Here is a 22,633-nt window from a genome sequence, read left to right on the forward strand (position 1 = left end):
TTTGGTGTGAGTCAGGTTGGGTCTATTTCTCCACTGCTGGTTTGGGATTTGGCTTTAATAGCCTGGCTAGTGAATTATCCTTGTTCAGCTGTTTTCCATCTTCCAATATGTTGCTGCCGTTATTTTATTTCCTGTTCTTGTTTTTGTTGATTTACTTTTAAAATCCCTTTGATGTAGTTTTAGTGGAGTTTTGGGAGAGAGCAAACTTATAGGCATATGTTTAATATACCACTTTCACTTGGAACTCCTTACATTTTTGTTTCCATTATGAAAATTCTTCATTGTTTATTGAAATAAAATTGCCTTTCACATTAGCCAAGATTTTGTTAAGTGACAATATCAAATGATGACAAAACCGAGGATAAAAGGGAGGGAACATAAATTGGTACAACATTTCTGGAGAACGGTGTTTCTTCAAAGGCTTAAGACATACATACTTTTTGAACCAAAAGTTCCACCTCTGGAAATTTATCCCAAGGAAATGATTTAGCTTTAAGAATATCACTGCAGTGTTGTTTTTAATAATAATAAAAAAAATGTCCAGGGCTTCCCTGGTGGCGCAGTGGTTGAGAGTCCTCCTGCTGATGCAGGGGACACGGGTTCGTGCCCCGGTCCGGGAAGATCCCACATGCCGCAGAGCGGCTGGGCCCGTGAGCCATGGCCGCTGAGCCTGCGCGTCCGGAGCCTGTGCTCCGCAACGGGAGAGGCCACAACAGTAAGAGGCCCGCGTACAGAAAAAAAAAAAAAAAAATTACGTTGTTGGACAAGAGAAGCCTCCGCAATGAGAAGCCCACGCACCGCAACGAAGAGTAGCCCCCGCTCGCCGCAACTAGAGAAAGCCCGTGAGCAGCAACGAAGACCCAATGCAGCCAAAAATAAACAAATTAATTAATTAATTTAAAAAATTATGCTGTTGAACCAAGCTTCTCACACAGCACTACTCCAGAGAATACCCAATATGTTGTCATTCACCAAAGGATAGGTAAAGCCACAGGACAAATTTAGCTCATCTTCCTCCAGCAGTAATTTTACTGGTGATTTGGGAGTGTGGAGGGACTACTAGTTATCTATCTCTAGGTCCTCTGTCCCTTTCTTCCGTGGTAACAAATCCCTGATCTGTAGCGGGGATGCTGCGTTTCCCTGACTCCGTGGCAGCTAGGTGTGGCCTTGGGACCAAACGCAAACCCATGAGATCTCAGTGGAAGTGTTGAGAGAAACGGGTATAACTTTAGTTGGTATCTGCGATACCTCAACCACGGATTCAACCAACCACAGACTGTGTAGTACTATAGTATTTACTATTGAAAAATATCCACCTATAAATGGACCTTGTGCAGTTCAAACCTGCGTTTGTTCAAGGGTCAACTGTATATATGTATATATATGCACATATATACACATACACATAATATATATTTAAAATTATTATTAAAGTGAAAATTAATGCAAAAAATATTCAAATATCTAATTCTAATTTGAGGGGTATAGGGGAGGAAAAAAAGAAAGGGATATGGGAGGACAGTTGATTTATTTCTGAGAATCTTGACACCCAATGCTAATTTTCCTCTAGCATTATATCCAACTTGAAAAGGCTGACAAGGCTCCTATAAACTGCTTGTGAGACTCTTTTTGGTGTTTCGTACAGTGCCTATTTGTAAGTTTTGTACATAAAACAAGAGTAGGTGTGGGGTTATTTTACTTTGTAGATGCAGCCGCCCTCTTCCTCCCACAACCGCCTCAGATCTAATAGGCAGGATCTCAGGATTTTGACTCTGTGACGTGGATTTCGGACTGTGCCTCCTCTCTCTGGCATCAGAAAACACTACCTGAGTCTTGGGCGGGGTTGGCACCAACATCTATTCAGACTTTGCCGCAGACAAGCGCGTACCGCTGTGGCAGAACACGAAACAAGTCGCTCGCTGGACACCAAGCCCGTGAGCCAGGGGCGGTGCGAGTCGCGGCCCCGCCCCTCTGCGAAGCCAATAACCCTGGACGGGAGCGGGAGGGGCGGGGCGAGCCCTGTAGGCCGCCTCGTGATTGGCACGCAGGCTCCTGCAGCCCGCGAGGTTACCCCTAACTAGTCTGCCGGAGCTCCAGGCTAGTGCGGATCTACAAAGTTTGTCCGCTCCGGGGCACCGTAGTGGCTTTTACCCTGGCCGAGAGGGCCCGGCTGGGCTATACTGGGCTCAGCGGCTGGAGTCCGGCTCAGCTTAGGAGACCCTGATGGCTGCGGTATTTCTAGTAACGCTCTACGAGTACTCGCCGCTTTTCTACATCGCGGTGGTCTTTACCTGCTTCATCGTGACCACCGGCCTGGTGTTGGGATGGTAAGTGCCCCAGGGCCAGGGGCAAGGGACGACGGGGCGGACAGCCAGGGAGTGGGGTCGCGGCGGGCAACTGGGGGCAGAGGAGCTGGGTGGCTGCTGGATTGGGGCACCTGGGGCTGTCGGAGAGCCGGTGCCGAGGACTCCGACGGCTCCGACTGGCTCCGGGAGGAAAACAAGCTGGACACCGCACCTGCATCACTGCTCCGCATCATCGTCCGGTCCCCGTCGCTGCGCGCATCTGAGGGTGGTGCCTGATTGAGGTATTTTACCCAGCTTTGTTTCTAGACGATAAAGCAACCAGTAAGGGCCAGGTCTTGGTGTTAGGATAGAGAGGTTGTACAACAGGCTTTTGTCCGGAATTGGGGCCTACTGTGTGCCCGAGTGAACCCGTCATCCGCGGTGCAGTCCACAGACGTGGACAGTAAACCGAGTTGATCCTTGTTGTTCTGACCTGAACTGAGCACTTGGCCTCAGATCTTACAGTATAAGTTATAACTGACTGAACTCTGTTACCGTTTGAGAGTTTCATGGTTTCTACACATATTTCACACCTTTTGAAGGAGTATTTAGATCTATAGAACCATAAAGACATAATTTTAGAGCTGGAAGAGACCTTAGAGATAAGTTACAGTAAGGGGTAAGGGCACTTTGCCTATTGGAGACAAGGAGAGTAGACTGTTAGCTCATCCCTGAGCAATTCTAGCTCAGAAATTCTAAAATTTCTCTCTTGAGGAGATGCCATTGTATCATGTTTAGGCAAGCCTTAAAAATACAGCTATTTGAAACCATCTTACAGGCCTCATCCATTGAGGAGAGAGACATGAGCTGGATTTTGAAGAATGAGTATTTTGAAAAATAAATGGAGTTAAAGGTGTATAGTAGAGAATAGAAAGCATTTCAGAGAATACATGAGCAGAGGGTCAGAGAAGACATGCTAGCGAATAGAGCAGGCTGTGTAAAATGAGTTTTAAAATACCCTTTGAGCACATATATGTGATTAGGTTAAAGAAAGGACACAAGCCCTGGTCAATTTCTGAAAAATATGCCATCTTTAGGAACTAAGTAAAGTTTTAATGTTTTCACACTGCTTTCCACCCTATCAGCAGTAGATCATAAAATTCCTTGTTGGTTGGTGGGGGAAGAATAAGACCAGTTTTACACAATTTGTTATTCTTGACCCATCAGACTTTCTTGATATTGTTCATTTCAAGAAAGTTTGTAATTGGAGTTAGGAAGATGTTGCCTAAGTGAGAAAAGCTGTCTTAACACAGGACTTTTATTGACTATAATGTTAGTGTTATTGTCTTCAAGAGTGTAATTTTCCTCCATTAAGGGAAATAAGTAACTAGTTGATAATTACATTATATCCTTAAATTTTAATTTTCAATAGGCCTAATTATTTTAAAATTAATTTTCAGTCGGCCTAATTCAACTAATTAGGTATCTCAGATGTCCATCTTTAGTACTGGTAAGAGGAAAATAAGTGAAGACCATACTGATAATGATGGTGGCATCTGTGGGTGAAGGGTAGTTAGGAACCTCATGTTTGTGGTGGTTAAGAGACAGACTTTGGGGTCAGACAGACTTAAGGTCAAATCCTGGCTCTGCCAAATCTGGCTTGGTTTGAAAACTTAATGATTATCTAAACACTCCATTTAAGTATGACTTTTACAAGGGGTGGAAACCCAGGTAATTGTAGAACTTTCAAAAGTCTGAACTAAGCACTGCTGAGGACACAAGACCATGTAAGTGCCACTCACTTCCATCCTGATTTGGGCCTAACCAGTTATCTTGAGCCTAACCCACCCATTCTCTCCATCTGGGTTAGCTTTGCCCATCTAGATAACCTTTTTACTAGTATTTATTTGCTGCCCTAAGCCACGGCTACAGATTCATTGAGTAGAAACAATGAAAACCATCTAGATCTCATCAGATCAACTATCTGATAGTTCTCTAGGCAGAAGGTAAACCCATTAATCCACTATGCTTTTTCACTATGCTTGTCATTTTTTTTAACCTCCCCAAATATAATTTCAATTGGTCATCTGTTTTCTCTGTCATGGTTCTTACCTCGGTACTGCTCTGCGTTTCTTTCCACTTTTCCGCTGTCCACTTGCACTGTGTGGGAATGGAGAAAGACAGGAGCACCTGGTTGTTGGAATCCCAGTGGCAATAGCAGAGAATCATGCAACTGGAAGTATGGTATCTCTATTTAACTGTGTGATGGTTTCTGTGAGCGCTACTAGCTACATTTATTAAGCTCTTGCTATTTACCAGGCACTGTGCAGAAAGGAGACCAAAATGCCATATACATCCTTTAATGGTTTCAAATAATCAGTGAACCTAACTCTGCAGCTACTCTCTGCTTCCTCTGGACTGCAGATTATTAAAGTGTCATCTCTAGGCTTCATACCACCCTTATATACTCTGCTCTATGAATCTGGGGCAGAACCTCTAAACCACGTTTCTTCTTTACTAGCTCGCTGCCTCAATGAGGCCCTGCCTATAGGGGAAGGGGAGTGGAAGGCTAGAGGAGGGCAAAACGACTTGCTGCTTTCTGTTTGATTCTTGTCTTCCTCTGTCTCACCATAGTGATGGTGCCTCACCCTGGCATTAACAGTTGGTCGCAGTTTATAGTTTTCCACTCTCTTAGAACCAGCCTTATTGAACCCCCTTAAAGATTTCAATATCCCTTCCTCAGATCCGAGTCCCACGTGCATGGGGGTCTTTCCTCCAAATTTCTAAGCTGTAGTAATCCTCTTTGCTCTATTCCTTGTCCTAGGTGTGATAGGTGCTTCCCACTGTTACTACTTCTTTGATGCTTAGTGTACCCTTTTTGCCTTTTCAGTTCTTCAACATCTGCTTAGCAATTTTTTTACATTAAATTATCTGTTAAAATACTGGTGTGGTTTTGGTCTCTTGACTGGACTGATATATAAGAAATCGTTACTCAGAATGGGATCCTGGCGGGTGGGGGGGGACCTTCAAAGATGTGATTTGGGTTTGGTCATTTCTTTAGCTCCTTACCAATGGGAAATAAGATTCTAGTAATCCATGGCATGTGTTGGCCTCATAATTAATCAACTTACTACTTTTGTGTGATTGTGATTAAACGATTTCTGAAGTAAGTGCCTTGGGGGACCAAGCGCCTTAACACTTAACAGAAAGGAAATGACAAGCTCATGTCTTTAAACTCTCAGATCAAGTCTTAGAGAATCAAGAGTTTTTATGGTTTTATAGCACTTTACTTCATGCCACAAAGCTAAAAATTGAACACAGATTTATTTGTGCTGGTATTAGAATTACGTAGCCTTGTCAATGTCTCATTTAGGACACTGACTAGAAAAGAGTAGTTCCCTGAAACTAGGAATGGCAACATCTAAATGGACAGAGCTGAGAATCTTGAAACCCCAGTCATTCTGAGCTTTCCTTCTTGGTGGAAGCAGGCTGCTTTCCGTGTCTGAGAAAACTAGGCTTCTCTTGCTTGAAGATCTTGTAATAACCTCTCCCAGGGCAGTTGCTTTGCAAAGGGTGTTTATACTCAAGACGTACCTCTATTACCTTTTGCCATGAGGCCCAGATCTCTTCATGTTCCTCAGGACAGGGACAAAAATCTGACCTAGTCAGAAATAGCCTAGCCTCTAAAAGAACTACAAAAGTTTGCTAATTTATATCATTGCGAATTTGGGTAGTGTGTGTGAGAATGGAGTGTAAGTAGGTTAGGCCAAGGAGGATAGAAGGTAACAATAGAGCAGATTACATTTATTTATCTGGGTGTATTCTAAAAAAATTTCTAACTCTAAAGTGTTAACTCATACTTGGTTGACTGAAACTTGGACTCAGAGGTGCTTTATATTTAATAAGGTTGGACTTCCTGTTAACCATTTGCTTCCTTTTCCTGGTCTACATTCCTGCAGCCCTGGCATCACCCTGGCAGTGACAGTAGGCCTGAGTAGCAGCAGTTTATTTTAGTTTACAGTTTTTCCTCATATCTAGAAACAGCCTTATTGCACTCCTTCAGAAATATGATCACCAGCTGGCCAGCACTCCTACTGGAAAAGTCTGGGTCCAGCTCTGGGGGATTCCTTCTCCCAGCTTCTAAACTGTAATAATCCCCACTCTTCCTTTTGTTTCCTTAGCCTTCGGAGGGATAACTGCTTCTTGCTAGGGTACCTCAGTGTCCCCTTGTTGGCTTTTCAGTCCTCCAGTACTTTAATAGTTCTGTATATTAAAATCTTTGTGTCGAAATAGCTGTCTCCTGCCAACCCTTCCTGATAAACTGACCTTGACTGTTTCTCATCTTACTTGTCGAATGCAGTAGGTTGTGTATGTGTGATGAGGTACAGATTCCTTCTTAGGGAAAGAATATAGCGTTATCTTGTATTTGCTTAGGGTACAAAATATATGACCCTTCTATTGGCAAGAAGTTTCTTGGAACAATCTAGAAGAAAACACAAAGCTCTTAGAAATGGCATTTCAAACCTTAATAGGGCCTTAAGATAACTTATTCTAACCCTTCTTTTTTACAATTAAAGGCACAGAATTTTAGAGATTGAGTAATTTACTCGAAGTCTGTTAGCACATCAGTTTGCCCAGAAACAACCCTCCTCCTCTACCAAGGATTCCCCCAAGAATGTTTTTTATATCCTGATCCAATCTCAGTATCCAACTAGCCAAGTGAGGCCAACTTTGGGAGACTGCACAGGAGAGAAGCTTACCCCTCATCGCCGCCCCCGCCCAGATTAACAGCTGCCTGTGTGTTTTCTAATTGACTTTAGAACTCAAGGCTGAAGGGGTGATAAAAGTTGTTTACTGCTGAGCTTGACACTTTAGCCTCAAAGTAAATTTTTTTCAGGAGGGACTCGGTGAGACTCCAACAAGGAAAGGAGGTCAGTTCTTCTGATTGAGCTGCTGGGTGGAAGCTTAGGAAGTGTGTGCAGGGTAAGACAGTGTACAGGCAATATGAAAAAGTCTGGACAGAATTGGAAGTCCCCAGGTTACTGCTGTGCTGGAAGTTTAAGCAGTATGAACAAGTGCAACAAACACTTTAGAAATGGGAAAAAAACAGAATTATAGAAAATTCCAGGAGGATTAAGTATGAAATTTTAACAGTAAAGAGAATGGAAAATTCTCTTAATGGAAAAGAAAGGGGTGGGAGGCTGAGTTTATATAAAAGAGAAAGTAATGAATGTTAAGAAACGTTTATTTAGTTGGTATTCTATTGCTAACAGTTGCCAAAATGACTTTGAGTGGAAAAAGATAAAAATGGAATTTGATTGAAAAGAAAATTGCTCAGTTTTCTATTTTACTGTTTCTTCTAATGTCATATCAGCCATGATCTGATACACAGGGCATCAGTGTCTTTATTCACGCTTTTGACTAAAAATGTGAAAAAGGCCAGATGTAGGATGGTGGCCAGAAACACATCACAGAGTCTACTTACTAACATTTTATAGAACCATTTGGCAGCACCAATTATGGATTGCTCTTTAGACAGTCTCTAGCATTTAACCTTATTCCAAATCATTTCTGCATATTGGCTTTTGAGTAATACATTAAAGATAGAAATATTGGTCCACATCAAATACGTTTAAACTGTGAAAGTTGTGGATTTTTGTGTAAAAGAGCAAGTTCACAATGGGTCAGCTATGTGAAAAGGTTTAGGGTTATTCTAGGCTGAAAGCTCAACGTGAGTCATCAGTGTGTCAGCTGACATGATCTTAGACTACATTAAGTGTGATGTTTAGGACAAGAGGTGTTGTCAGGCTGTGATGTCACTCTGCTACACAGTGAACTCTATCCCCCTCACCCCCTGTTTTCCCTTCAAAGCATGAGGATATCAAGGGAGCAAGGCTGGCAAAGTCAAATAAGGACCCAGAGCCTTGACTGAGTGCTGGCTGCACTAGCCATGCTTGGCTGACTCCTCTAAGAGGACAAGAATACAAAAATGTCTGAGATGGTTTCAGAAGTGTAGCAGTGTTAGGCCATAATTCACATAAGGCAGTAATGAAAAGCCAAAGAGCAAAAACATTAACCTTAAAGGAAAAGGTTAATAACTTTTGTGTTAAAATTAAGAACCCTGTTCATCAAGAGATACCATTATGGGACTTCCCTGGTGGCGCAGTGCTTAAGAATCTGCCTGCCAATGCGGGGGACACGGGTTTGAGCCCTGGTCCGGGAAGATCCCACATGTCTCGGAGCAACTAAGCCCGTGTGCCACAACTACTGAGCCTATGCTCTAGAGCCTGCAAGCCACAACTACTGAGCCCTCGTGCCACAACTACTGAAGCCCGTGTGCCTAGAGCCCATGCTCTGAAGCAAAGAGAAGCCACTGCAACGAGAAGCCCGCGCACTGCAGCGAAGACCCAACACAGCCAAAAATAAATCACACAAAAAAAGCATTCTCCATTTATGTAAAAAAACAAACAAAAAACCAAAAACATACTATTATGTACGTGAAAAGGCAAAGTGTAGAAGAGCTGAACATATATCCAATAAAGGGCTTGTATTCAGAACATATAAAGAATTTTCTATAAATAAGAAAAATAGACCAGTAGAAAAACAGGGAAGGGATTTCAAAGGGCTTTCACAAAAGAGGATATCCAAGTAGCAATAAACATAAAAAGTGCTCAACCTCATTAATATTCAGGAAAGTAAAAATTAGAACCATAATGCAGTGCCACCACACACCTACCAGGATATCTAATAATGTTTTGACAAGGATATGGAGCAAGGGGAACCCTCATTCATTGCTGGTGGAGTGTAAATTGATACTACCACATAGAGCAGTTGTTAAGATTATCCTCCAAAGTTGAAGAAGCACAGACCTTATGGCCGAGAAATTCCATTCCTAACGGAAGTGCATGTACATGTATGTGCATTGAGAGCCTCTTATGAAAATGTTCATATAAACATTATTCATTATGGCCGAGAATTTCCATTCCTAACAGAAATGCATATGAACAAAATGTTCATATAAACATTATTCATAATGGCCAAGATGTGAGGACAACTTAAATGTCCATTAAGAGTAGAATGAGTAAGCACATTATGGCATGTTTGTACAATAGAATACTATACAGCCACAAAAATGCTCTAAGTATAGATACAAGAATGAATCTTCAACATAATGTGATAAAATAGGAAATAAAAGTATACACAGCATGCTTCCACTTATATGAAAGTTCAAAAGCAGGTAAACTAAATTATAGTAATTGAAATCAGGATAGAGAAGGAAGGGGTAGTATGTGGGAGGTGACACAAGGAGACTTTCTGAGGATATTATTTTGGTTCTTAACCTGAATAACAATTATTTTGTTATTCAGAAAAGTACTTTGTGTACCTTTTTATATGTATGTTATCCTTCACAGTAAAAAGGTTATATAATATTAAAAGGCCAAAGATTGAGCAAGATTCATAACAACTTTAAAAGATGTTAAATCAAGGACCTTAGGATATTAGAAAATGTAGACCCAAGATTAAGCATGAGGCAGAGAAATTAAAAATCGAGAGAGGGCTTCCCTGGTGGCGCAGTGGTTGAGAGTCCGCCTGCCGATGTAGGGGACACAGGTTCGTGCCCCGGTCCAGGAAGATCCCACATGCTGTGGAGTGGCTGGGCTCGTGAGCCGTGACTGCTGAGCCTGCACGTCCGGAGCCTGTGATCTGCAACGGGAGAGGCCACAACAGTGAGAGGCCCGCATACCACAAAAAAAATAAAAATCGAGAGAGGAATTTCTTTTAATAATAGATGTGCTTTGCCAACTGTTGATGTGATGCTGGGCCAAGGAGTATTGGATAAGCACGCTTAAAGAGAAGCAGCACTGCACATGTCAAATTATTTGTTTCACTCTGAGGTGTATCCAAAGCCACAGAGCAGATATGTTATATCCTCCTACAATATTGATTTTATGTAAGGATTTGGAGAAATAATATTTTTATATTAAAACCAAATATATTATGGAGTATAAAAAGCATTTTACAAAGGAATTTTATGCTCACGATGGACTGCTTCCAGAAATTTCCCCAAAGCCTTGCCTTTTGTGGTTTCTGGCTTCTGTACCTTAAAGCAGCAGTCCCCAACCTTTTTGGCACCAGGGACGGGTTTTGTGGAAGACAGTTTTTCCACGGACGGGGAGGGGTGGGGTGATGGCTCAGGCGGTAATGTGAGCGATGGGGAGCGGCAGATGAAGCTTCTTTCGCTCACCCGCAGCTCACCTCCTGCTGTGCAGCCCAGTTCCTAACAGGCCTCTGACCGGTACCAGGGGTTGGGGACCCCTGCCTTAAAGGATTCTTTAATTGAAATTTTTAGGTACAACATTATAAAGTACCTGAAATACAGTACTTGAACCTACAGTAGAAATGAACACCATGAGCTCTAACTTCTAGTTTTTACTGCTGGTACTGTGGGTATAAAGAGTAAGGCAGTATGGGTAAAGAAAGAAAAGGGTGGGGAGAGGTAGGGAGAATTAAATAATGAGGAAAGGGCCAGGGAATATAATGAGGAGTATGCATAGAGTGGTGTTTTTTTCTTTGCTTTTTTTCACTCCAAGGGACGAAGGAAAGAAAGGGAAGGTGTTATGGCTGTAACAGGAAGGTTATATCTTGTGTCCTACCACTCCGTATGCCTGACTTGACCTCTAAAGGGCACTGGGGCAATGGTGAGCAGTGGAGACAAAAGCTGTGGGGTAATTGATTCTGAGAATCAAAGAGGAGAAGTTACTGGATTTCTGTTTTCTCTCTTCCAGCCCCTAAGTCCACTCCATCATCATCATCACTGTAAGCACTTACATAGTGCCAAGCCCTGTTATAGACATTTACAGGTGGGGAAACAGTTACATAGAGGTTGAGTGATTGCTTAAGGATACATGGCTATTAAGTATCTTGTTTCTGACTTTAGGAAGAAAGCAGTTTTTGATTAAGTATGATGTTAGCTGTACTTTTTTTTCTTATTGCCTCTCTTTATCAGGTTGAGTAAGTTCTTTTTTTACATTCCTGGTTTGCCGACAGTTTTTATCAGGACTAGACATTGGATTTTAGCAAGCAGTTTTTCTGCATGTATTGAGAAGATTGTATGGTTTTTCTTTTTTAGTTTGTTAATGTGGTGAATTACATTACATTTTTAATGTAATGTTAAGCCAGCCTTGCATTCCCGAGATAAACTTTGCTGGGTCTCGACATATTTTTATATACTGTTGGATTTAATTTGCCAAAATTTTGTTAAGAATTTTTACATTTATGTTCCTGAGTGGTATTGTAATTTTCCTGTATTTTCTCTTCCCCTCCGCTGCAGACTTCAGTCACATGTATGTTAGCCTGCTTGAACTTGTCCCTCAGCTCACTGATGTTTTGTTCTTTTGTGCAGCCTTTTTTTCCTTTGTGTTTCATATTGGATACTTTCTGCTGCTATGTCTTCAAATTTACTAATCTTTTGTTCTGTAATATCTAACCTGCTACTAATCCCATCCAGTGTATTTTTCACCCAAAACATATTTTTCATCTTCAGAAATGGATTGGGATCTTTTTTATATCATCCATGTCTCTGTATTATATGCTTGATCTTTACTTATTTTCTTGACATATGGAATATAGTTATAAAAATTATTTTGATATCCTTATTTACTAATTCTAGTATCTGTACCATTTCTCTGCTCATTATGGGTTATATTTTCCTGCTTCTTTGCATGCCTGTTAATTTTTTATTGGATGCTAAACATTGTGAATTTTACCTTATTGGTTGCTGGATGTTTTTGTATTCATACAAATATTCCTGAACTTTGTTTTGGGATTCAGTTAACTTACCTGGAATGCTTTGATCTGTTAGAGGCTTGCTTTTCAGCTTTTTAAAGCAGGAACAGAACAGGCTTATCCAACTGTTCTATAAAATTAAAATCATTTAGAGTGAAATTTTATTTCATTTGTTAATTTTATTGGCTTTCTCTTAGCATTAGATTTATTCATGTGTTTTGAAATTTTAGTTTGCAACCTAAATTTTAGTGGAAGTCCCCTGCCCCCCTCCTTTGTCCTCATCCTTGCTTGTTTAACCAGATTTCTAGACCCCCTCATCAGGGAGTAGGTCTTATAATGAGAGTTCTGTCCCATATTGATATAAGCCTAACCCAGCTCCTGGATTCAAGTTGTGAACCTGGCTCTGGCCCTTGTCTTGAGTGGACAACCTGTAAGCCCTCTTACCGTGTGAAGGCTTAGTTGCCACGGCCCGCTGCCAGACTCAGAACCCATCAAACCATGGCATCTGCCTTACTCATTACTTTGTATTTCTTTTCCTTTTCAGATCCGTAAAGATTTGTCTTTTAACCCAGCTGTCTCTTTTTTATTACAATTTATTATTAAAATTTTCAAACATACAGAAAACTTAAAAGAATTACATAGTGAACACACATATGCCCATCACTTAAGTTCTACAATCAACATTTCACTATAATGTCTTCATTACATATCTGTCCATCCATCTGTTCCTCTATCTACCCATCAATCCATGCTAATTTCTTGATTACTTCAAAGTAAGTTATACTCTTTATCCATTAAGTACTAAAGCATTGCATATTTTTAGCTAGAGTTGAATATTTGTTTTTCTTTGTATTTTTCTTTTGAAGTAAGATTTATATACAGTGAAATGTACAAATCTTAAGTGTTACCAACATATCATCTATACGACTCAAACCTCAGTCAAGGTAAGAGCATTCCCATCACCAGAGAAAGTTTCTTTGTGCCCTTTCCCAGTCAGTCCATACTCCTGCACCCCTAGAAGAACCATTGTTCTGTATTTTATTTCTACCATAAATTAGTTCTGCTTGCTCTAGAATTTCCTATTGTGGAGTCATAGAGCATGTACTCTTTTATGTAAGGCTTCTTTTGCACAGTATGTTGTTTTTGAGATTTAGCCATGTGGTTGTGGTAATAATTTACTCCTTCTCATTGCTGAGCAGTACTATTGCTTTGTTTAAACACACCTGCTGTTTGTTTACTCATTTCAGTGCGGTCCTTCTGATTTCTCTTTTTATTTTTTTTTCATCTATCACTGCTAAGTGTGTGGAGAGAAAAGAGTGCATTAAAGCATGAATCTAACTGTGCTATCTTAACCTAAAGTCCCCTGGTTTAACTAATGTGTTTTCATTTTAAGTTGTTTTGTTTAAACTGGGTAAACTCAGCTGCTTTCTACTTTTATAAGGAATTGAGTTTATCCCTTCCATTTTCCCTCTAAGTCTGTTCATTATCACATTTTTACGTGAAATTTAAAAGTAGAGAATATGTTATATTAATGAAGGGCTATATTTGGTGTTTAAAAGTTCTCTTGTCCCATAAATAATATCAAGTAGTCTGCACATTAAATATGTATTTGCTTTTCATTTCATTTAAAAAATTCAATAATTCTATCTTTTTGCTACCGTGTTAGGTTCATTTTATCTATAATCATGGCACTCCTTTGTAATCAACAATAATTAACAGTAGAACTCTCTGTTTTCAAGAGTATGTTGATTCAGCCAGCCAAACAATATATTGCAATTCTATGGGGCCTCTAATATCTCTTAGTTTTGGATTAATTCTGCAATATAATGTAAACTTTTGAGTAACTGAATCTATTTTTCTGATACTTATGTTAAGAGAAATAACTAATAAAGCACAGCAAACTTTACATATAAAGTTTCAATATTTATTAAAATTATGTCTTATTTTATTTTTACCTTTCTTCAGGTTTGGTTGGGATGTTCCAGTAATTCTGAGAAATTCGGAAGAGACCCAGTTCAACACAAGAGTTTTCAAAAAGCAAATGAGACAAGTCAAGAATCCTTTTGGCTTAGAGATCACCAGTCCATCTTCAGCTTCAATTACAAGTTGGTGGCTATTTTCCAAAGATTTTTCTCTCTTTCTATAGCCTTTTAATTAGCCCTTTAATTTTCTTTCTCTACTGCTTAGCCCTTTAATTTTCTTTCTCTACTGCTTTCTCTTCCTCAGACTTAACAAACATTTATTGAGCCCCTATTCTGTTCCAGGAGCTATGCTACATACCAGAGATACAAAGACTAATAATACACAAACCTTGCTCCTAAGGAGCTTATCAACTAGTAAATAGAGGCATTTGTATGAGAAAAATAAAGTATTACAGGTGTTAATAAGAGAAGTCTGTTAGGACACTGTGCCATTTTCATTGTTCTTCAGTGCAGTGAGAAAAGTAAGGCAGTGTAGTATAAGTATAGCTAATGTAAGGTTGCTACCCTTCTGAAGAACAGCCATCTTTTCATCTGAAATTATGGTATTTTGGTATTAAATGGTAATAATAAATGGTGGTTGTTTATTTCTGTACTTGGGGAAATAAATTGTCTGCAAGATCATCTAGGAAGCACTGGAGTAAAAGAAAGAAGGAAAAGGGTTAAGTTTGGGGAAGCATATACAGGAAAAGCTTCGTAAAGAGGAGTGTGCTGTGTGTGTGTCTCCCTCTGTCTTATTTTTCTCACCCCCCCCCTTTTTTTTTTTTGGTGAGTAGAGTTTTGAGATAAGTAGGTGTTTATCTTTGGGGATTGGGAGAAATTCTAGGTAGAGAGAGAAGCACGAGCACAGCAATGAGATATAAACAGAATAATACATTAGAGAAACAATAAGTCGTTTGTTATGCATAAAACATAGGATGGGACAGGTAAGAGAGAATAGTCAAGGAAAATTCAAGTTCTTTGCGTGGGTCCTCCATAGACAGATCCTATCGCCAAGGTAAGGAGTGCAGGAGGAGCAACAGGTTTTGGAAGAAAGGTAATGAATTCAGTTTTGAAATTGTGACTTTGAAATGCTTCTGTGACAGTTAAGTAGAGATATAGAGTAGGCAGTACTCCACACAGTTCTGTAGCTCTACAAGAATTTCTGGGCTAAGACCCTATCATTTTTCACACTTGCTCACATTTCTGGTACCTTCTAAACAAACAACCCCAAACTTCTTCAACTTGTCATCTTATTCTAGCCACTATCCTCTTTCTCTTCCTCCCTTTGCAGCCAAGCTTCTTAAAAGTGGTTTGCATTTGCCTTCTCCTCTTAGCTCGTTCCCTTTTACGCCTCAGATGATTGCGGTCTGATTTTTGGCTGTATCCCTGTACTAATTACTGCTTCAGCCCTCACCTCTGGTCCCCCCCAGGTCGTAAAATCCAGGGGACGCATTTCTGGCCTGAGTTAGTGCTCTCTCTGCAGTGTTTAGCAGAGTTGGCCAGGCCTTCCTTCTTGACATCCTCTCCCTTGGCACCTGTGACCTTCTTGTCTAGTCATCTTCCAGCCTCTAACTTCTAGAATCAGTTGTCATCAGTGTACATAGTCAACAGGGATTATCAACCTTAAGTAAATCTTTTTTTTTAATTAATTAATTCATTTATTTGTTTTTTATTTTTGGCTGCGTTGGGTCTTCATTGCTGTGAGGGGCCTTTCTCTAGTTGCAGTGAGCGGGGGCTACTCTTCGTTGTGGTGCGCGGGCTTCTCATTGCTGTGGCTTCTCTTGCTGCAGAGCACGGGCTCTAGGCGTGCAGGCTTCAGAGTTGTGACACGCGGACTCAGTAGTTGTGGCTCACGTGCTGTAGGGTGCAGGCTCAGTAGTTGTGGTACATGGGCTTAGTTGCTCCACGGCATACGGGATCTTCCCAGACCAGGGCTTGAACCCGTGTCCCCTGCATTGGCAGGCGGATTCTTAACCACTGTGCCACAAGGGAAGTCCAACCTTAAGTAAATCTTGATTTACGTTGAAAAAGTACAAAATTTCTTTTTCCTATTCCTTACCTATAAATATTGTATGATTACCCTGTGACTTAAAGGAAACTAAGGACCTCTTTTCCCCCTCATGGTGGATAAGCAGTTCATTCTGACATTTTGCACTTAGGAATAACAAATTTCAAGATAGGACAGAGAAAACTAACTTGTTTAGAAAACATGCCTGATTAAGATGTGCAGAACTGTGGTGGTTTCCTGATCGCTAACCTCTATGGACATGTACTTAGACCTGCTATAATGTCACATCTGGCTTTTGAGCAGGACTGCCAATAAAAAAAATCCACCAGCACAAAGCTGTCCTTCCTGCAGCACAGTTCCACAAACCTGGAAACACTGAAAAAGAAGAATTGTTACATCATGAGCAAACAAATACAGGACACTTGTGAGCTAGAATGTGTGAGGAAATCCATCAGTCTGTCTTTCATGCAGAAAAAGTCTCAAATAGAGCCCACCCTGTAAATGTTAGAAGCAAATGAAAAGATACCCAGTAAGTAGAAGACTTCTCTGCTATGTCCAACACACTAGATGCTAGCAGTAGCATTAGTGAAGTACGTGAAAAAAATTTTAAGTGTGCAGACTTGTAGCATGCTTACTGAAGTATTTTAATTTTTCAAATACTAATGCATGTCATTCTTTTTTTAAAAATTTGTTTATTTTATTGATTTATTTTTGGCTGTGTTGGGTCTTCGTTGCTGCACACGGGCTTTCTCTCGTTGCGGCGAGTGGGGGCTACTCTTTGTTGTGGTGCGCGGGCTTCTCGTTGTGGTGGCTTCTCTTGTTGCGGAGCACGGACTCTAAGTGTGAGGGCTTCAGTAGTTGCAGCACACAGGCTCAGTAGTTGTGGCTTGTGGCTTAGTTGCTCCACGGCATGTGGGATCTTCCCAGACCAGGGATTGAACCCGTATCCCCTGCATTGGCAGGCGGATTCTTAACCACTACGCCACCATGGAAGTCCCTCTTTTTTTAATTGAAGTATAGTTGATTTACCATGTTGTATTAATTACTGCTGTACAGCAAGGTGATTCAGTTATACATATATAAACATTTTTTAAAATATTTTTTTCCATTATGGTTTATCATAGGATATTGAATATAGTTCTCTGTGCACAGTAGGTTTATCCATTCTATGTATAAAAGCGTATATCTGCTAACTGCAACCTCCCACTCCATCCCTCCCCCAACCCCCTCCCGCTTGGCAATCACCAGTCTGTTCTCTATGTCCGTGATTCTGTTTCTGTTTCATTGATAGGTTCATTTGTGTCGTATTTTAGATTCCACATATAAGTGATATCATATGGTATTTGTCTTTCTCTTTCTGACTTACTTTACTTAGTATCATAATCTCTAGGTCCATCCATGTTGCTGCAAATGGCATTATTTCATTCTTTTTTATGGCTGAGTAGTATTCCATCCTATATCTATACATCCTCGTTATCCATTCATCTGTTGATGGACATTTAGGTTGTTTCCCTGTCTTAGCTATTGTGAATAGTGCTGCTGTGAACATAAGGGTACATGTATCTTTTTGAATTATAGGTTTGTCTGGATATATGCCCAGGAGTGGGATTGCTGGATCATATGGTAGTTCTGTTTTTAGTTTTCTGAGGAGCCTCCATACTGTTTTCCATGGTGCTTGCAGCAACTTACATTCCCACCAACAGTGTAAGAGGGTTCCCTTTTCTCCACACCCTCTCTAGCATTTGTTATTTGTGGACTTTTTAATGATGCCCATTCTGACTGGTGTGAGGTGGTACCTCATTGTAGTTTTGCAATGCATGTCATTCTTTATCTATGTTCTGTGGGGAAATAAGAAGAACGTTTTGCTGGGAATTATACTCAGTAGAATAAAATTCATTTGTTTAAACTGTGGAATGGCGGATGTTATTGAAGGTGTCTAACCAGAACATTGAAATAATATTCTGAGCAATAATTGTGAGATTGTAAGAGGTTATTTCATTTGATGTGTAGATAGGTAGTTTAAAAATGCAAGTCTTTATTTTCACTGCCTAAGATGCCTGGCACATAGAGGAGGAAGGGTGAACATCTGGAGACCTGATTTACTTGAAAATAAAGCAGAGAATCAGTTTTAATCTTAGTTGTTTAGCTCTGTTTACTAGGCGTGGGTTGTTGGGATTGCTTTGTTGTTATTTAATATATGTGGGTTTATGATGCTTCCATGTCCCCAGGGTAGAAGCTTTAATGACATTAAAAGTAAGTACTCAGGGACTTCCCTGTTGGCTCAGTGGTTAAGAGTCCACCTGCCATTAGCCTGATGCTTGGTGTTTTTCTTTGTTTATAATTGAGTAATTAAGAGACTGAGAAACTGAGCAGAAAACAGTAGCTGAGAGGCTGTGAAGTTGAACAGAGCTTTTGAAATTTCTTAGGACAGGTGGAACCAAAATACTGAGTCCCATTCTTCCAAAGAATAGAGAATTTGACAAGTATCAGATGATTTTTGTTAGGGATTTCTGAAGAACTGTACTTCAGGAATAATGATAAAAAAGAGCATTATACACACACACACACACACACACACACACACACACACCATTAATTACAGAAGGAAAGCTGAGAGAGAATGTTGTAAAAGTAATACAATAACCAAGAATTTTCTAAAACAGATAAAGGATCTGATGCCACAGACTCAAGAAACACTACAAACCCCAAGTAGAATAAATACAAAGAAAATCATTATAAGCACATCATAATAAAACTGCTGAAAAACAAAAACAAAACAACAAAAAGAAAAAGAAAAGAACCTGCCAATGCAGGGGACACGGGTTCGAGCCCTGATCTGGGAAGATCTAACATGGCGCGGAGCACCTAAGCCTGTGCGCCACAACTACTGAGCCTGTGCTCTAGAGCCCGCGAGCCACAACTACTGAGCCCATGTGCCACAACTACTGAAGCCCGCATGCCTAGAGCCCATGCTCTGCAACAAGAGAAGCCACCACAGTGAGAAGCCTGCGCACCGCAATGAAGACTAGCCCCCGCTCACTGCAACTAGAGAAAGCCTGTGCACAGCAACAAATACCCCACACAGCCAAATAAATAAATAAAATAAATAAATTTATTTTTTAAAAAAAGTAAGTACTCAGGGTATATTAGTTGAGTTGAAGTGACTTAAAGGGAACTAAGGACCTTTTTTTCCCCCAGTGGTAGATAAGGGGTTCATTCTGACATTTTGCACTTAGGAAGAACAAATTTCAAGATAGGACAGAGAAAACTAACTTGTTTAGAAAACATTCCTGATTAAAATGTGCAGAACCGTGGTGGTTCAGGAATTCTGCTGTCCTTTTGTAAACAGCTCCCTTGTGCAAGATGACACACATAGCATTTTTGGAGGAATTTGTGAACCTCTCTTCCCTACAACCTAAAATTTTCAGCTCCCAGTACTCCCTCCGGTTTTATTATCCTCATGCATGATCTCCTTGTATATAGTTCTTCTTTCTCAGGGCTGCTTCTTCAAGGTTTGTGGCTTTTCTGCCCTAGGGTTTCTCCTTTTTTAACGGCTCAACTCATTTGACTGTAGTCCTTTTTTTTTTCCAGTTTTTTGCAAGGCTATCTCTTGTGCTGTGCTTTACTTGGCTGTTACAGCTAGGCACGTAAGGGCAGGTTGAGAGAGGTCACATCCATGCTGCCTCACCTAATTTGGCTTCTGAATTTTCTGGTTTATGGCTGTGTCCCAGTATTGTTAATGATCTGTTATTGATCTGTTAGATCAACAGATCTAAGATGCCGTTGTGTCCACACTGAATTATAGAAGATTAAGAAAATGTAAGAATGGGAATTCTATTTGCAAAGAAGTGGGAAGAACTAAAGGGAGACATTCTCTTGTCAGTCTGTTAATGGAAGAGTTTATGAAAGATTGTAGGGAGTAGAATTGTATAGATTCTGTAGTTCTTTTTGTTAACTTATTAATTTCAGAGACATATTATGTTAAAGTATGAATAATATCCAGTGGTGAGTAGACTCTGACACTCCCTATTGTAGTCAGATGTACAAAGTCTGTACACAAGTCTTGTATGCAGCTCTGAACCGCTGGAACTCTGATTCTTTTTACAAAGCAAACACACTGGGTAGGTTTCTATGTTCTGTAAGTTGAGTTTTTATATATCTTTTTTAACGTTTATCCTTCCACTGTTCTTTTTTTACTGTAAGTAAACCCATATATATAGATATTCTCTCCTGTGAGATAAACAGTAACATACTATATATACTTCCCTTCACCTTGTTTTTTTTCATGTAACAATATATTCTGAAGATTGTTCCATGGTAGTACATGCAGATATTTTGATATGGCTCAATTCTTTTTTAAGAGTTACAGTACTTCATTATAAAGTATTCCAGAATGGCCATCATCAAAAAATCTACAAACAGTAAATGCTGGAGAGGGTGTGGAGAAAAGGGAACACTCTTGCACTGTTGGTGGGAATGTAAATTGATACAGCCACTATGGAGAACAGTACGGAGGTTCCTTAAAAAACTAAAAATAGGACTACCATACGATGCAGCAATCCCACTACTGGGCATATACCCTGAGAAAACCACAATTCAAAAAGAGTCATGTACCACAAAGTTCATTGCAGCACTATTTACAGTAGCCAGGACATGGAAGTAACCTAAGCGTCCATCGACAGATGAATGGATAAAGAAGATGTGGTACATACATACAATGGAATATTACTCAGCCATAAAAAGAAACGAAATTGAGTTATTGTAGTGAGGTGGATGGACCTAGAGACTGTCACACAGAGTGAAATAAGTCAGAAAGAGCAAAACAAATACTGTATGCTAACACATACATACAGAATCTAAAAAGAAAAAATGGTTCTGAAGAACCTAGGAGCAGGACAGGAATAAAGATGCAGACATAGAGAATGTGCTTGAGGACACGGGGAGGGGGAAGGGTAAGCTGGGACGAAGTGAGAGAGTAGCATGGACAGATATACACTACCAAATGTAAAATAGATAGCTATTGGGAAGCAGCTGCATAGCACAGGGAGATCAGCTCGGTGCTTTGTGACCACCTAGAGGGGTGCGATAGGGAGGATGGGAGGGAGATGCAAGAGGGAGGAGATATGGGGATATATGTATATGTATAGCTGATTCACTTTGTTATAAAGCAGAAACTAACACACCATTGTAAAGCAGTTATTCTCCAATAAAGATGTTAAACAAAAATAAAGTATTCCATATTTTATTCATTTAATCCCTTATTGATAGATATTTGGGTGGGTTCCAGCATTTTGCTATAACTAGTGCTCTAAACATAGATCTTTTCACATTTTTTTGCATTTTTGCCAGTAATACAATAATATTAAGAAATCATTTTCTGGGTTCCTTTTTTTTTCTTTTTCTACTTTTTTTTTTATATGCCTTTTATATTTTTTCCTGTCTACGTCCAACTTTTTTTCCTTTCCTCATGTTTTGTGGTTCTTTAGTGACATAGAGGAAAGTATGTGTGATTTTAACATATATGTATACATATACATATATATATATAATTTGTATTAATAGAGTGTTCCTCTTCAGCTATTCAATAGTTAATCAAGAAAAATAACTAACTGAATTTTCCATTCTTGAATTAATACCTGATGTTGGGCATTATTTAAAAATTTGAAATCAAATTCTGTTCCAATTACCTATGTGAAATTCCTGCCAATTAAGATTTTTGCTTAACAATGATTAGAAATTGCTCTACGTTGCTGCTACTGTACATGTTCAGAATCTGAGACTCTGTATACATACTACTGAATAGTGAGAAGAAAAGTGTAAAGCTCAATTTTTGGTGTCCTGTAGAGCAGCGGTCCCCAACCTTTTTGGCACCAGGGACCCGTTTCATGGAAGACAATTTTTCCACGGGGCAGGGTTGGGGGGATGGCTCAGGCGGTAACGCGAGCGATGGGGGGCGGCAGATGAAGCTTCTGTCTCTCGCCTGCTGCTCATCTCCGGCTGTGCGGCCTGGTTCCTAACAGGCTACGGCAGACTGCTGCCCATCCACGGCCCAGGGTTGGGGACCCCTGCTGTAGAGCATCTGCTTGTGTTTGTGTATCTCCTTCCAACTCATACTCTTGATCACCTTTTAAAAAATACATAATGTATCAATAAAAATTCCTATTTGCAAACAACAGAAATGACTCCAAGGACATTGAGTAGCTTACAGAATTGCCCGTAGGTTTGGAGAGCCATAATCAGAGACCAAGGCTGTTCAGCCAGGAACAATGACCAAAACCATGCCCTTTTGCTCTGGTAAGTATGCCATGGCCACCGAGCACTAGATGTTGCAGCTTGCACTGCCAGCAGTATGAGACATTGGATGCTGCTGCCCTTGAAATTATATTGCTACAACTGCAATGAGCAAGGGAAAAAATCATATAGGTGGCGCATAGTAAGTCCTATGTAAGTGTTAGGTAAATAGGCAAAACTATATAAGATAATTTGAATGTCCACTTTATAACTTATATATCCACTTAATCAGGTTTACTTAAATTGTAATATATTTTACTATACTGAAAGCAAACAAATGAATGAGGGTAACACTATTAAAC

The 22,633-nt window shown here is 40.1% G+C and overlaps 1 protein-coding gene across 2 annotated transcripts in view; it reads left to right on the forward strand.

The window, feature by feature from the left end:
* The first annotated feature begins 2,095 nt into the window (after window positions 1-2,095).
* Window positions 2,096-22,633, forward strand: part of CGRRF1 (cell growth regulator with ring finger domain 1) — a 29,704-nt gene continuing 9,166 nt past the window's right edge. The window contains exons 1-2 of one of the 2 annotated variants that reach the window (XM_027111285.1): window positions 2,096-2,327; window positions 14,037-14,176. In XM_027111285.1, coding sequence (XP_026967086.1) covers window positions 2,224-2,327; window positions 14,037-14,176 — 244 coding nt within the window. In that variant the 5' untranslated portion in view covers window positions 2,096-2,223. Of the gene's footprint in view, window positions 2,588-14,036; window positions 14,177-22,633 lie in introns of both variants that reach the window. The other variant, XM_027111286.1, reaches the window with a different exon arrangement.

This window comes from Aethalodelphis obliquidens, unplaced genomic scaffold (assembly GCF_003676395.1).
Source record: "Aethalodelphis obliquidens isolate GAN/ISIS:26980383/991018 unplaced genomic scaffold, ASM367639v1 scaffold10, whole genome shotgun sequence".
NCBI lineage: Eukaryota > Metazoa > Chordata > Mammalia > Artiodactyla > Delphinidae > Aethalodelphis > Aethalodelphis obliquidens.